Here is a 14,913-nt window from a genome sequence, read left to right as displayed (position 1 = left end):
CTACAAAAACCACACTAAACTATCAATTACCTAACACGTGTGAATCTTCATTCCCTACCCTGTAGAGAACAGGTAAATTAACTATGCTAGGCCCACATCAGGGAATTTCACTTGGCTTTACAAGAATCACACAGGGGTTGAGGGCTGCTCAGCTGGTGAAGTTATTATCCTGCAACCACGAGAACCTGACTTCAATCTCCAAAACCACGTCAGCGTGCTGGGGGCACAGTGACCCATACCCACACTCCCAGGGCCAGTCAGTCTAGTATAACTGGTGAGTTCCAGGTCAACACACACCCTACCTCAGAAGAGACCATCATCCTGAGCACAATACTGAGCTGTACTCTGGCCTCCCCCACAAACACTGGTACACACACTTGAGTAAGAACTTACACACCCACACACATTAAAAAAAAAGACTCCTATAGATATTACATAAAAACATGGATGAACTAGGATCTGGAAGGATAAACTCTCAAGTATTTCAAGTGTTTCTCTTCTTAAGGATATTGATGGCAAGGAGTGATATGAATTATGTATTTTTACTTTATGTGTATGAGTGGTTTGCCTGCATGTATGTATGTATGTGCCTGGTACCTATGGTGCTGGATCTCCTGGAACTAGAGTGGCGGACGGCTGTGAGCCACCATGTGAGTTCTGGGAACCAAAGCCAGGTCCTCTACAAGAGCAGCCAGTGCTCCTGACCGCTAACCATCTCTCTCCAGGTTGAGGATGAAGGTTTAATTTTATAGTCCTTCCTACTGTTTGAACTTCTGTTACAGGTAGATGTATCACCTTTATAATTTAGTATAAAACATGAGGGGGCCCACAATAAACTGAAGCACAACACATGGTCACTGTATATCATAGCTCAGCAGGCCTACTCATAAGGAGGCTGCCAGGTAGGTACTGCAGGTCACAGGTGCAAACCCCACTTGCCTCTTCAGGTGGTAAATTTTGTGTGTGTACTGCCCCTTCTCTCCATCCTTCTCATAGGGCTCATTCTTCAGGACTTCGATTCCTTCTCCGCCACCAGTTTCATTCTTACTGGCTTCTGCAACAGAGTAAAGCTGTCCAACCTGATACTGAAATTCCAGAGAGCAGAGTTTTACTAAGTCAATAAGAGCAGCAGAACTTTCCTACGCTAAAACTTTAATAAAGATGATACAGAAAAGTCCAAGCAAACCATTCAGCATGTACTCTCCATGAAAACAGAACTCAAGTGACAAATGCCAGATGATCGAATGATTTCCATTGTTCACAAATAAAAGTTACTAATATTTTACTTGTATAACAACATGTATCAAGAAAATGTCAGCACTTAGATCAACTTTTGAACCATGAACTTGTACCTTGTGAAACATTTTTACTTCTCTTACACCTTAGGAGTATAACCTTAAGGCTGAGCAACCAGCTAGCTCTCTGAGGAATGAAGAGTACATTGTGTGGTAGGAAAAGCCTCAGGACCTTATAGCACAGCTCTGGGATCTCTTCTGTGACTGATGAAGCAAGTGACAATTTGGCCCTTGCTCAGCTGAAAAGACACAGTATTGGGTACCCAAGATCAGGACTTTTCAACAAAATCCTCCAATAAGCACAAACGTTCTGGAAACGTAAGCATGTGAGGATTAGCATGAAAGGCTGGTGAGTGCGAGGTCATTCCTATCTCACGGTGAACCAGGGCTCTCAGGGCTAGGGCAGTTTCCAATGCGTCAGCAGTATTGGACTGTGCTAACAGTCACCATAAGGGGCAAAACTGAGGCTCTTAGGCTCTCAATTGTTCCAGGGACTAATGCCAATCTCTTCAAATTTGATTAAGACAGCTTGAAGCAGCATTTTTCTTCTTTATAAGCTCATTTTCAAAGAAAAGGCACAAAATTTTACCTCTAAGAACTCATAATTCAAAGCTAAAATTATATTTGAGAGAATAAAAGCATCATCAAAAGCTCAGGAAATACTCATGGAAACGCTCACAGGGATGCAACATTATGCTGGCTAACTTAATAGCCCTCACCCCTACCCTGCATGACTCAATTTGATTTGGAGGGGTCTGAAAGGCTGGAACTAAAAAAAGTGCTCCCGAGGAAGGATCTACTTAAGGCTTTGGACTGAGCAGGGCGTGCTGGGCCACACCTTTAATCCCAGCACTCAGGAGGCAGAGACAGGCCAGCCTGGTTTACAAAGACTTCCAGGACAGCCAGGGCCACTACACAGAGAAACCTTGTCTCAAAATCCAAAACAAACAAACAAACAAAAGAATCTGGATGGCCGGGGAGGCTGTTCCCTCTGTTTTCCAACATGTTTCTTGGGTTAGTCTAATGCTAATGTCATAGTCCTTAAAAGTCCTTCAAAATCTCCTTTCAACATGTCAGATTTCCAAACAGGATTAAAATGTCTTTAAAACAGAGGACAAATTTGGTTTCACAAAATCCATGAAGAAACTAAATGGCTAGACTCCCCAAAAGATTAATGAATTGGTAACTTGAAGCATGCTACTAGGTTGTCTCTTGGGTTTTATTTGAAAAACAACTCAGGGTCAGATGTAGTAAGTAGCCCACACCTTTAACCCCAGCACTCAGGAGACATAGACGATTGGATCTCTGCATTTGAGGCCAGCCTGGTCTACAGAGTGAGCTCCAGGACAGGCAGGGCTACACAGAGAAACCCTGTCTCGGAAAAACAAAAATGAGTAACTCAAGACTCAGGGAAGGGGGCATGCTTGTTAAATCTGAGAATAACAACAAGCTGAAAAGATCTGGGGTGACAATATCAAGACTCCAGATTTCAACAAGTTGTTTCAATCAGCTACCCCCCACCCCCCGAAAATAAACCCTACAAAAATAAATGTCAAGTCCCTCCTCTGAGCTCAATTAATCAATTGTACAAACATAGCTGGGCCTGGTGTGCCCAGTGTTCTGAGCACTGTGGTGAAAGCCCTGCCCTGCTCAGTGATGCAGCTGCACTCAAGTCCACACAGGAGAGAGCCACCACTTTTCCTCAGTTCTGCTTTTCCTGCCTTCTGTCATCTGTCACTTCTTAGCTTATCGGTTTGTTTTGTTCAACTTCCAACTCTCTGCTCAGGATCTACTGTCAGCTGGAGAACTACTGTGAGCACGTTCAGAAGGACCCTGGGGGTTACCCTGGCTACACAAGCCAACTTCTCAGACAGCCCCTCTGCTTTGTCTTCCCTGTCCGCCGTCTCCATCATAATCTCACCGTGAGCTGACGGTAAGATCACATCTGGAACACCATTTCAGTGCACAGCAACAGCTACAGCGCATGTAGTGACGAGGCCAGCTGTGTAAAGTCATGAGGTCACATCATATTAGCACAAATGGATGTGCTGGGAATGTTTAACTCTGTGACCTGCTAAAGTGGAACAGAAGGTCTTGGGGGTGGTGAGGCTGGCAGGCAGAGCTACCACCAGAAAAGCTCCAGTGTTACCACAGGCAAGACAGAGAAGGCTTAACTCACACATGTTACAGAAAAGCAAGTTCTGTGGATAGACAAATGTCAGTAGTAAAGGAGGCCACCTTGAGGCTGGAACCTCATTTTTCTGGGACAACGCTGAAACAATTTCTACACTGATTAAACTATTTTCTACAGATTCTTCCAAATGAGACAATATAACAGAAATTTATTTACAATTATCTGTAACACACAATTCATTTTGTCACAAGAACTGGATGGAAAGGCAAATGAAGGCAGACTGCTTGCCTAGCACGTGTGAGGCCCTGGGTCCAAATCCCAGGACTGTACCAAGAGAGAAGACAAAAGCAAATGCATATTACAAAAACAGCATAGATTAACATATCATAAATCATACCAATGAATGCGCAGAACAAAAAAAAAAAACAAAAAACAAAAACAAAAAAAAAACGAAACAAAAAACTTACCTCCTGAACAGAACACGGCAAAACCACACGACTAAAAAGAAAAAGAAAATAATACACATTACATATTGATATGGCTTTAGAACACAGATCTCTAGACTCAATGTAACTTTAATAATTTTTTTTCTTGGTTTTTTGTTTTGTTTTGTTTTTTTCTCGAGACAGGGTTTCTCTATGTAGTCCTGGCTGTCCTGGAACTCACTCTATAGACCAGGATGACCTCAAACAGAGATCCAACTGCCTCTGCCTCCGAGTGCTGGGATTAAAAGCATGCGCCGCCACCACCGCTTGTCTTGGAACTTTATATCTAGTGACACAGTAGACAAGAATGCTATTTACAGGAGAGGGTGTTTATAAGCCTAGGACCCTAAGGTCTCAGCTACAAGACTAAGACTGCCACTGTTGACGTTGGAGGGCTACCAGCCTCACTGCCACAGGACCGAAGATACAGAGGTGTGAGTCCTGTTAGGGTAAGCAAGCATTGACAAAGCTCATCCTCTGTAGAATCTCTGGTCAGGACAATCTCATGAAATTTTTAGTATAGCTGCATTCATCATTTATGTGCTATACATTTTAAAGGTTTACTTTTATGTGTACGAGAGAGCACCCACAAAAGCCAAAAGAGGGCATGGGATCACCTGGCACTACAGGTACAGGAGGTCACAAGCCACCCAACATAGGTCTTCTGAAAGAGCAGTCAGTGCTCTTAGCCATAGAGCTTTCGATAACCCTGTGCCTATTTTTTTTCTGATACTTCTCTCAGAATACAAACATGCCTTGAAGTCCATGAATAAATGTTTCCAGAAAAGTACCTCTACAACCTAATTATTCAAGTTTAGTGAGACAAAAGTAAGTACAGATGCCCATGGAGGCCAGAGTGTGAGTTAGGAGGATGTGAGTGGAGGTAAGGGAGGTCTGAAGGGATTGGGAGCTCCGAGAGGACCCTTGCCCCAAGTCTGATGTTTCTAGGGCCCTGGACAGTGGTTGTGCTTGGCAAACACATGCAAACAAACACACAACTTAAAATAATAAAAACAAATCTTAGAGGATTTGCAAAATGCATAGTGTATAAATTCCTACTCTGGACTAATCTGCCTGAAGACTACTCACCTAACGGTCAAATAGGGCTACTCAACAGTTAATTCTCATTTTGAAAACAAGTAACTAATATATTAAAAACAACTAAACAACTCATGTTTAATCCGGGCTGCAACTCTCTTGTTAGGTGGTCTGGGACAAGTCAATTTCTGTCTGTCTCAGAGTCTCCTTCTGTCTTAATATCTGCCATTAGAATAATAAATGAGGCAATGCTTGCAAGATACATTGAAATTACTTGGAAGAAAGTTTTCACACAGGCTCAAAGTTCAGTGCTATGAATTATGTTTTAAATGCAAATCTTTGCTCTGTGCAGAATGCAAAAGTATGCCTCTTTTCAGGTTCCCCATCACTAACAAGAAGTAGTGATTTTTTTCAGGCCAGACATGGCTCCACAGGCAAAGGCATTTGCCTCCAAGTATGACCTGAATTCCACTGCAGGACCCTAATGGGAGGACAGAACTGACCCCTTCAAGTTGTCCTCTGATCTCGAAAAGCATGCTATGGCACCTGCCTGTACGTGTACACACACACACACACACAAATTTAAATTTTTTCCAAAAAGTAATGTCATCAGTTCATTAGCAAATGTTTGCTGAGGGGCTGAGAGATGGCTCAATGACTAAGAGGACTTGCTGCTCTTTCAAAGTATCTGAGTTCAGTTGACAGACCCACGTAGTGGCTCATTACCCCCTCTCCATTCCCTCTTCTTACCTCCAAGAACACTGCGGAGTATCTTCTAAGTGCTAAAGACTGTTTCTAAGAGCTGGAGGTATCAGAGGGAGTACAGCGCAATGCAGAGAACATGGTCAAAGACAAACAATACAAACTCCTCGAGAAGGTGAGCTAGTGATTGGCGGAAAAAGTATACAGGGCAGCAGAAAGAAAAGGAAACAGACCTGCCCTAAGTTAAACCTGTTTGCAGATCAACAAGGGGTCTTGCGATGCTGTGATGGGCAAGAGAAAATTTAGATATAAGCAGAAAAAAGAATCTGGGCAGTGTTAAGTAGAGGTACTGTGTTAGTGATTTTTTTTTTTACACCGTTGAGATTAACACAAACAAGTTGTCTACACAGCTAAATTAGGGTCTGTCAAAAAAAAAAAAAAGAATCTGAAATGAAATTGGGGTGGGGGAGAAGAGCGACAACAAAATGGGTCATACTTGAAATCCCTAACTGCACAAGGACCACTGGTTCAGGTGTGACAGGCGGAACAGTCCCTGCCACCACAGTTTCCTGTCATGATGTTCACGGCTCTAAGGAGTGGGGAAGCACAACTTTCCAACAAAATAAGTCACGGGGCCAGTCCGATGCACCTGGGGATGTGTTCATTTGCCACGCCATGTGTTTAAGGCAGCATCGTACCCCGGGAAAGCAGGTGGGGCCGGTGTCGCCTCATCTGAAGATCGATGGCAGGGAGATGTTCTAGGGGTCAGGTCCACCGAGCCCGCAGGCGTTCTGGCATGAACTTCGGGCGACCCCTCGCCGGGCACTCCCGGCTCCCATGGGAGCTCCGGCCGCGCCGCCGAGCCTGGGGCGGGCTACGGAGGGCGGCGTCTCCGCACAGGGCCTCGGGGCTCCGGTAAGGGGCTCGCAGGGTCCCGGGAGCGCCCCCGACACTGAGCCAACCGACCCTCCCCAGCTCGCGTCCCCGAGCCTCCCACCAGCCCACCGACCCACTCACAATTCCTTAATCAGCACCATCTTCCGGGAACCCCCTCACAGCTGCCGCCGCCGCCGCCACCGCCGCCACCGCCGGGCCTCTCAGGACGCATGCGCAGCCCGGCCTCCCCAATGGTCTGAGCCCCGGCCGCGCAGGCGCGTCCGCACCCTTCCGCCGCGGGCCATTGCGTCAGCGCGCCTGGGGGCTAGCTCCGCCCAGTCCACGCCCCACCCTCGGCGCACGAGCCCTCCGCTGCGGCTGCGCGGCCCGTTGGCGCGCGCGTGAGGTTGGGTCGGCGCCTGCGCACACTCAGCGAGCGCTGAGGCTGCGTGCTGTCCGACGGCCTCCCACCAGCCTCCGTACCCCAAAGGCTGCTTTCGAGTGAGTTCTCGAGTCCGGGGCACTAGACGGCGTTGTGCTGTGGCTGGTGTTGCTTTCCCTCGCTGCTCGCAGAGGAAGTCCGCCGTCCTGAGAGGCCCCGCGCTTCCGTCGTGCACGTTAGAGACTTCACACAGGTGTGGAAGCCGACGACGCCAGGTTTTGGCGCCTCAGATTTTACAGGAGAGTGTTCCCAGAAACCCAGACCAGTGTTTTAACGCTGATGTGTTCGCCCCCCCCCCCCCGTACTGACTTTAAAAAAACTTTTTTAAAAATGTGTATGGCTGTTTTGCCTTACATGTCTGCTCCATGTGCGTGTCTGATGCCTGTTGAGCCCATAAGAGGGCACTGGATCACGTGGAACTGGAGTTGCAGACAGTTGTGAAATGCCACGCGGGTGCTGGGAACCAAACCCGGGTCCTCTGCCAGAGCAGCCAGTGTTTTTAATAGCTTAGCCCCTGTCCAAACATTTAATCCTCAACAAATGCAAATTTGCACAACAGAGACCCAGTTGGGTTAGACAAATTCTGCCAGCCTGAGGCGTTGGTTTCATCGTTAGGTACTTCCAGGGCACAGAGCTTGTTACAGTAAGAATGAAAGTTAGATTTTACCGTGGCTAATCCGAAGATTCCTGAACACACACACACTGTGTCCATCACGGGCTTTGTACACTAGTACAAATCTGATCAAACAATTTCGAACAATCGCTTGAATACTGCGTTTGTAGATAGCTTTTCCTTCTGACTACCTCCACTCGCTGAGATTCATAACTTGGGATCCAGGGGCCTTTTGGTGGGACTCCCAGGGAACTGGTGAACTGTAGACATGATAGGCATAATTTCATGTCACTTTGCTTACTCTGTACTCTGTCAAACCGTATTTTCCCCTTCCCGAATGATCTTGAGAATATTTTCATGAAAACTGGAAATAGCCCCAAGCATTCTTTAATTTTGTTAAGTATCAGAGCACAGGTCAGCTGTACCGATTTGAGAAACTGGATTGGTCTTGAGAGTAGAAGACCTGGGCCTGAGTCCTGGCTCTTTGACTTCAAGAGACCTTAGGTAAAGAATCTTGCAGCGACTCCATTTACACAACCAAAAATAGGTGATTACCATCTACAACTGACTTATTTTAGAGAATAAAAGAAACGAAAAGGACTAAGGTAGCTCAGATTACAGAGTACTTGCCTAACATGTGCCAGCAGTGAAGTGAGTTCAGTCTTCAACACTACAGCAAAAACAAAATTAGATGAAGCACCTATGTAACATATCACCTGGCTATTAATGTTTTTCAAATGGGAACCATATAAAAACTTCCAGGGACTGGCAACAGTAAATTAAAATATAAAGCCAGAAAGGGGACTGGAGAGATGTTAAGAGTGCTTACTGCTCATGCAGAAGACCCATACCCACATCAGGTGGCTCACAACCACCTGTAACTCCAGCCCCGGGCATCTGAAACCTCTGGTCTTTGAGGGCATGTGCATGAAGGTGTGCATATAAGCATGCACATAAAATTTTTTATTATTAAATAATGTTTTTGCTTATTCTTTGAGAACTTCATACAACTCTTAAGATATAATAACATGACTTTTTCCTACCCTTTTCTATCCCTCCCATATCTGACCACACTCTCCCCTCTCAAAGGCTTTCTCTTATTTAACCATTATTATTAAACATACATAAAAAATGAGCATATAAATACAACTTGTTTATCAATTCAATTTTGCCTGTATGTTTAAGTTTCTAGGACTGACCACTCAGTATTTAGATAGCTAGTCAGGGGACTCATCCCTAGGGAAGACTAATTCTCCCCTTGCTTTGTCTGGAGCCCAGTTGTTAATTGCCCATAGATCTTCAGCTAGGGGTGGGGGTGAGATTTTCCCCATAACCTTGGGATGTCAGATGTCATTGGAATTGTTCTAGTCTTTTTTAGGCAGCCATGTTGTTGAGATTTAGGTGAAGGGACTATCTCACCAGGCCGACTTCCTGGTCCTCTGGCTCTTACGATCTTTCCACCTCCTCTTCTATCATGCTCCCTGAGTATTAAGTGCAAGAATTGTGTTGTAGATGTATCAGCAGGGGCTTGGGCACCCATGGCCAGTGTTCTCTGCATTTTGACCACTTGTGGCTTTCTGTAATGGTCTCCTGCTGCTGCAGAAAAGATTTTTGATGAGGGGTGAGATAGGCATTTATATGCGGGTATAAGGATAAGTATTTAGAATGCAGTTAGGCATGGTGCTGGTTTAGTAAATTGGCAGTTGTAGGTTCTCCTCCAGTATCTATGGCTTCACTAGCCACATGTAATTGGCTGTGTTTCCAGTACCTGACATGATTTCCCTCCTGTTAATCAGGCCTTTCATCCAGTTAGACAGCTTTTGGCTACTGTGTTAGCTGGGATTTTCTAGAGGAACAGAACTGATAGAATATGAATATATATATATATATATATATATATATAATATATATATATATATAGGCTTTATTAGAATGACTTACCAGCTATGGTCTGGCTAGTCCAACAATGGCTGTCTCCCAGAGGAAAGTTCCCAGTAGTGGTTCAGAACATGGGACTGGATATCTCCGCTGGTCTTCAGTATATTTTGGATTCGCGAAGAAGCTCGCTCTAATGCCATTGAAGTGAGAGCCAGAGCAGACATGCAAAGAATGGTTAACTAAATGATCCAGTTAACTGAAATCCCTCACAGGTGTGCCCAGTGACTTGGGTTTTTAGTTAATTACAGGTGTAGTAAAGTTGATAACCAGGAATAGCCATCACAAGTTCACCCCTTATCAACTTGGCACACAATCACATGATTTATGCCATGCTTAATTTCCAAATGAAAATAACCAGGTCATGATTATACCTACCACAATGTAACTATCCACATACAACCACAAATGCATTATATATTTTATAATAGGTAGCAGTGTCCTTTGAGGGACATTTTTTAATATCTCAAAACTTAGTATGATAATCACTGATATTATCTCAATTGATGTTACATTACATGATAAGGAAATTAAGGAAAGAGAGCATAAATATCTCTACAAACACATTATTAACAAAATATGACAGAAACTCTCATGTCAATTGTAATCCTTGTTTCTGCAACTGGTCACATGGCCTTAGCTGGTATTTGTAACTACTTTCCTCTACTACCCATTTTGTATTTCTTCCACCCTTAGCAAGCACCTCACTAGGTCTTAGTTCTTTTCCTGGAGGAGGGACCCATACCTTCATTTCTGAAGGGTCTGTGCCTTTTGTCATCCTGCCTGGATTGAGTTGTAGTTTCCCATTGATTTTAATCAGAGGACATGGTAACACCAAGAGATGTCCTAAAGGATCTCATGCACTCCAGACATAATCTTTCTTACCTCCATTGTGGAGAAGCAATCCAATTTCTCCATGGTAATCGGCATCAATCACTCCTCCTAACACTGTTATTCCTTTCTTAGCCTCTTGGCTAAAGGGCAATTACAATGCCCTCCTTGGCATTGTAATTGTATCTTAAGAGGTCATCCTATTATTCTATAAAGCCAACTGCTTCGGGGTGGTGGGAAACATGGTAAGGCCAGTGGATTTCATGAGCATGGGCCCATTGTTAAAACTTCTCTAGCTGTGAAGTGAGTTCCTTGGTCAGAAGCAGTGCTGTGTGAAATACCATGATGGTGGGTAAGATGTAGGCGGAGTTTTCCTACATATATATGTCCTGACTGCTTGCTCCCAAATAACCAACTGGAGACTTTAGATTATTTATAAATGCTCAGCCAGTAGCTCAGGCTTATTACTAACTAGCTCTTACATTTTAAGTTAACCCATATTTCTTATTTACACTCTGCCACATGGCACATTCATCTCTACTCCCTTTGCATCTGGCTGGCAACTCCAGACTCTGCCCTTCTTCTTCCCATCATTCTCAGTTTGGCTCTTCTGCCTAACATTATCCTGTTTGCTATTGGCCAGTCAGCTTCTTTATTAAATCAATCACAGTGACAAATCTTCACAGTGCACAAAAGGATTATTCCACAGAGTAAGACTTTCTGTAATTCCATGGGTGGTAGTTTTTGGCAGAGGCATCACATGCAGAAAGGCAAACCCATAACCAGAATGAGTATCTACTCCAGTAAGGACAAAGTATTGTCCATTCCATGGAAGAAGTTGTCCAATGTAATAACCTGCTACCAGGTCACTGGGTGATCACCCTGGGAAATAGTGTTGGTCTCAGCTGTTGGCAGATTTGGCACTCAGCAATGGTTGTAGCCAGATCAGCTTTGGTGAGTGGAAGTCCATGATGTTGAGCCCATGCATAACCTTCATCACTGCTACCATGGTCGCTTTGTTTGTGGGCTCACTGGGCAGTGACAGGGAAGTCTAGGGAAAGACACTGACTGTCCACAGATGGGTCACTCCTCCTCTGCTGAAATCACCTTTTGATAATCATTTACACGGGATACAAGTATCTTCACATCCTTTGCCCATCCAAAGAGGTCTATCCACATACTTCTTCCCCAGATGTCTTTCCCACCAATTTTTCAATCATACTATTTCCAAATCCCTGACAATCCAGCCAATCCATTGACTATCTACAGACCATGAATCAGTAAACAATCACAGCTCTGGCCATTTCTCCTTCTAAGCAGAAATGTACAACCACATATACTGCCCACAGTTCTGCCCACTGTGAAGATTTTCCTTCACCAGCATCTCTGAGGGCTGTCCCAGGGGTTGTAATGCTGCAGCTGTGCACTTCTGGGTGGTGCCTGCATAGCGTGTAGAAGCATCAGTAAGCCAGGCCCTCACGTTCTCTTCCTCTGTCAGCCTGTCAGGGCATTCCCCTTGAGGCTGTAGCTGCATGCTTGGCAGCCGACAGCATTATAACAAGTAGAAACCATAGGCATTTTAGGCAACTTCTTCATGTAACTTGCTTTTTGCCTTCAGGATCTGCTCAGGCATGACCACATGTATATAGGAGGCAACCAAGGGCAATAGCAACAGGCTATAGTGTTTGGGGAGTCTCTTGGACTCCCTGACCAACAACTCAAAAGGTTTCTCATACCGTCTACTGGGGGTTTTATTAGACAGTCTATCGCTCCTGGGAGGGGGAGTATTATCGCCCTAACTGAGGTAATTTCATTTAAGCCACATATGTGTATTATATGTAATTTTAGATAAATAGAAAATAACAATTCTCTAGGTCTTTTTCAAACATCCTTAGTGGGTTTTTTTGCCCCTCCTCCTTCCCTTTGCTGTATGGTCCTCCCTCCCCAATTAAAGCCTTCTTCCTGTGTTTTCTATTTCCCCCTCCAATCACCTGTATTCTCCTGCTAGTCCCCTCTTTACAGCCCCCTCCCTTTCCTGTGGTCCCTTTACATCCCCCCCTCCCCCGTGGTTACTCCATGTTATTTACTTATCTGAAGAGATGAGTCTAGAAACCACAGGTGAGAGAGAACATGGGTCTGGGTTACTTCATGTATTTCCCAAGTTCATCCATTTACCTGCAAATTTCATGATTTTTCTTTTTCTTCACTTCTGAATACTATTCCACTATGTATTTTCATCATCTGTTTGTCAGTTGAAGGACATTTAGGTTGTTTCCGATTCCTGGCTATTGTGAATAGAGAGCAGCAGGGAACATGGTTCGCCAAGTGTCTCTGGACCAGGATGTTGAGTCCTTTTGACATAGGCCAAGAAGTGGTGCAGCTGAGTCATATAATACATGTAGTTTTAGTGTTTTGAGGATTCTCCACACTGGTTTCCAGAGTAGCTGTGCTAGTTTGCCTTCCCACCGACAGTGAGGGTCCCTTCCCCACCAACAGTGAGTGAGGGTCCCTTCCCCACTGACAGTGAGCGAGGGTCCCTTCCCCACCGACAGCGAGGGTCCCTTCCCACCGACAGTGAGGGTCCCTTCTCCACCGACAGTGAGGGTCCCTTCCCCACTGACAGTGAGTGAGTGTCCCTTCCCCACCGACAGTGAGTGAGAGTGTCTTCCCCATCGACAGTGAGTGAGGGTCCCTGCCCCACCAACAGTGAGTGAGAGTTCCCTGCCCCCCACAGTGATGAACACTTACTGAGATATTTCTTAACCATTTTTATTCTTTCTTTTGAGAACTCTAGTTTTTTTTCCCTTATTGGATTATTTGTTTTCTTGATTTTTTAAAAGCTCTTTATGTATCCTTTATATAATCCTCCATCAGATATATAACTAGCAAAGATTCTCTCCCGTTCTGTAGCTTTCCTCCTCACTCAGTTAAGTATTCAGCTATACAGAAGCTTTTTAGTGTGAAGTATCACTTGTTAATTGCTGGCTTTAATTGCTGGGCAAATGGAATCCTTTGCAGAAAGTCCTTTCCTACACCTATGACCTGTAGGGTACTGCCTACATTTTCTTCTAGCAGTTTCAGGGTTTTGGGTTTCTTTAACGATGTCTTTGATCCCTTTGGAGCTAATTTTTGCACAAGGTGATAGATAGAGGTCTATTTCATTCTTCAGTATGTGGACACCCAGTTTCCTCAGCAACATTTGTTGGAGATGCTGTCTTTTCACCAGTGTGTGTGTTTGACGTGCTTGTCAAGTATCAGATCGCTGTACTGGGGTATGCTCGTGTGTGGCTCTTCTGTTTTGTCCCGCCGGGCTGTTTTGTCCCATTGCTCTCCTGTCTGTTTTTGTGCCCATGCCACATGGCTCTGTGATATATCCTGAAGTCAGGAATGGTAATCCTTTAGGCTATCTGAGATCTATGTGTTTATAATAATTGTAGGATTTTTTTCTATTTCTGTGAAGACTGTTGTGGATGTTTTTATTGGGATGGCATTGAATATGTAAATTGCTTTTGTAGAATGGTCATTTTCACAGCATTAATTGTACTAATCCATGAGCATGGGATGTCTTTCCATTTTCTAGTATCTTCTGTGGTGATATTGTGTTCCCCAAAATATTGTGCACCCTAATAAACTTATCTGGGGTCAGAGAACAGAACAGCCACTAGATATAGAGGCCAGAAAATGGTAGCACACAACACCTTTAATCCTAGCATTCTAGAGGCAGAGATCCATTCAGATCTCTGTGAGTTCAAGGCCACACTGGAACCAGCCAGGCGTGGTAACAAGAGCCTTTAATCCCAGGAAGTGATGGCAGGAAGCAGAAAGATATAAAAGGCATGAAAACCAGGAATTAGTCTGGTTAAGCTTTTAGACTTTTGAGCAGCAATTCAGCTGAGACTCATTTTGGATGAGGACTCAGAGGCTTCCAATCTGAGGAAACAGGATCAGCTGAGGAACTGGCAAGGTGAGGTGGCTGTGGCTTGTTCTTCTTCTCTGATCTTCCAGCATTCACCCCAATACCTGGCTCTGGGTTTGTTTTTATTAATAAGACCATTTAAGATTCCTGCTACAATCTTCCTCAATCTCTTCAGAGATTTAAAGTTTTTATTATAGTATTATGTCATCTTGGTTATGTTTATTCTAAGATATTTTATTTTCTTTCTGTGTCCTTGATCTCTTTCCCAGTGTGTTTGTTGTTGGATGTGGGAGGCCAGCTCCCACCTTTTAAAAGAGTTCCTATGAGGAGGAGGAGAGAAGGATAAGAAACTTTTAGATGGAAAGATAGCAGAGAGGAGAAAGACAGAAACACAAGACAGCTTCAGGAGGACCTGGGTCAAAACCCACCAGCCCCTTCTGGCTCTTCAAAAGGACTTTTTATAACAATGCCAAGGGTCGGGCAAAAGACCTCCCCCTTGCTAGATCAAAGCACACTGCACAGCCAAGTGTAGATCCTTCCAAACAAACACCTGGTAACCACGCTCGCTCGTGGTCAAATCATCCCCTTATGCAGCCCTGCTGGGTTAGCTCAGATCCTTGGACCATGAGTAAGTTCTCACTAGGAA

At 44.5% G+C, this 14,913-nt stretch overlaps 1 protein-coding gene across 1 annotated transcript in view; it reads right to left on the bottom strand.

Moving 5' to 3' along the window:
* Pitpnb (phosphatidylinositol transfer protein beta) overlaps positions 1 to 6,780 on the bottom strand; it is a 53,259-nt gene extending 46,479 nt beyond the window's left edge. The window contains exons 1-3 of the mRNA XM_052754920.1: positions 6,672 to 6,780; positions 3,897 to 3,927; positions 940 to 1,085 (exon numbers count right to left, since the gene is read on the bottom strand). Of these exons, the coding sequence (XP_052610880.1) occupies positions 940 to 1,085; positions 3,897 to 3,927; positions 6,672 to 6,691 (197 nt within the window). The 5' untranslated portion in view covers positions 6,692 to 6,780. The remainder of the gene's footprint in view (positions 1 to 939; positions 1,086 to 3,896; positions 3,928 to 6,671) is intronic.
* Positions 6,781 to 14,913: the final 8,133 nt, after the last annotated feature.

Source organism: Peromyscus californicus, unplaced genomic scaffold (genome assembly GCF_007827085.1).
Source record: "Peromyscus californicus insignis strain IS unplaced genomic scaffold, ASM782708v3 Scaffold_2__1_contigs__length_46816999, whole genome shotgun sequence".
In the NCBI taxonomy this organism is placed as follows: Eukaryota; Metazoa; Chordata; class Mammalia; order Rodentia; family Cricetidae; genus Peromyscus; species Peromyscus californicus.
This window is presented reverse-complemented; position numbering and strand designations above follow the sequence as displayed.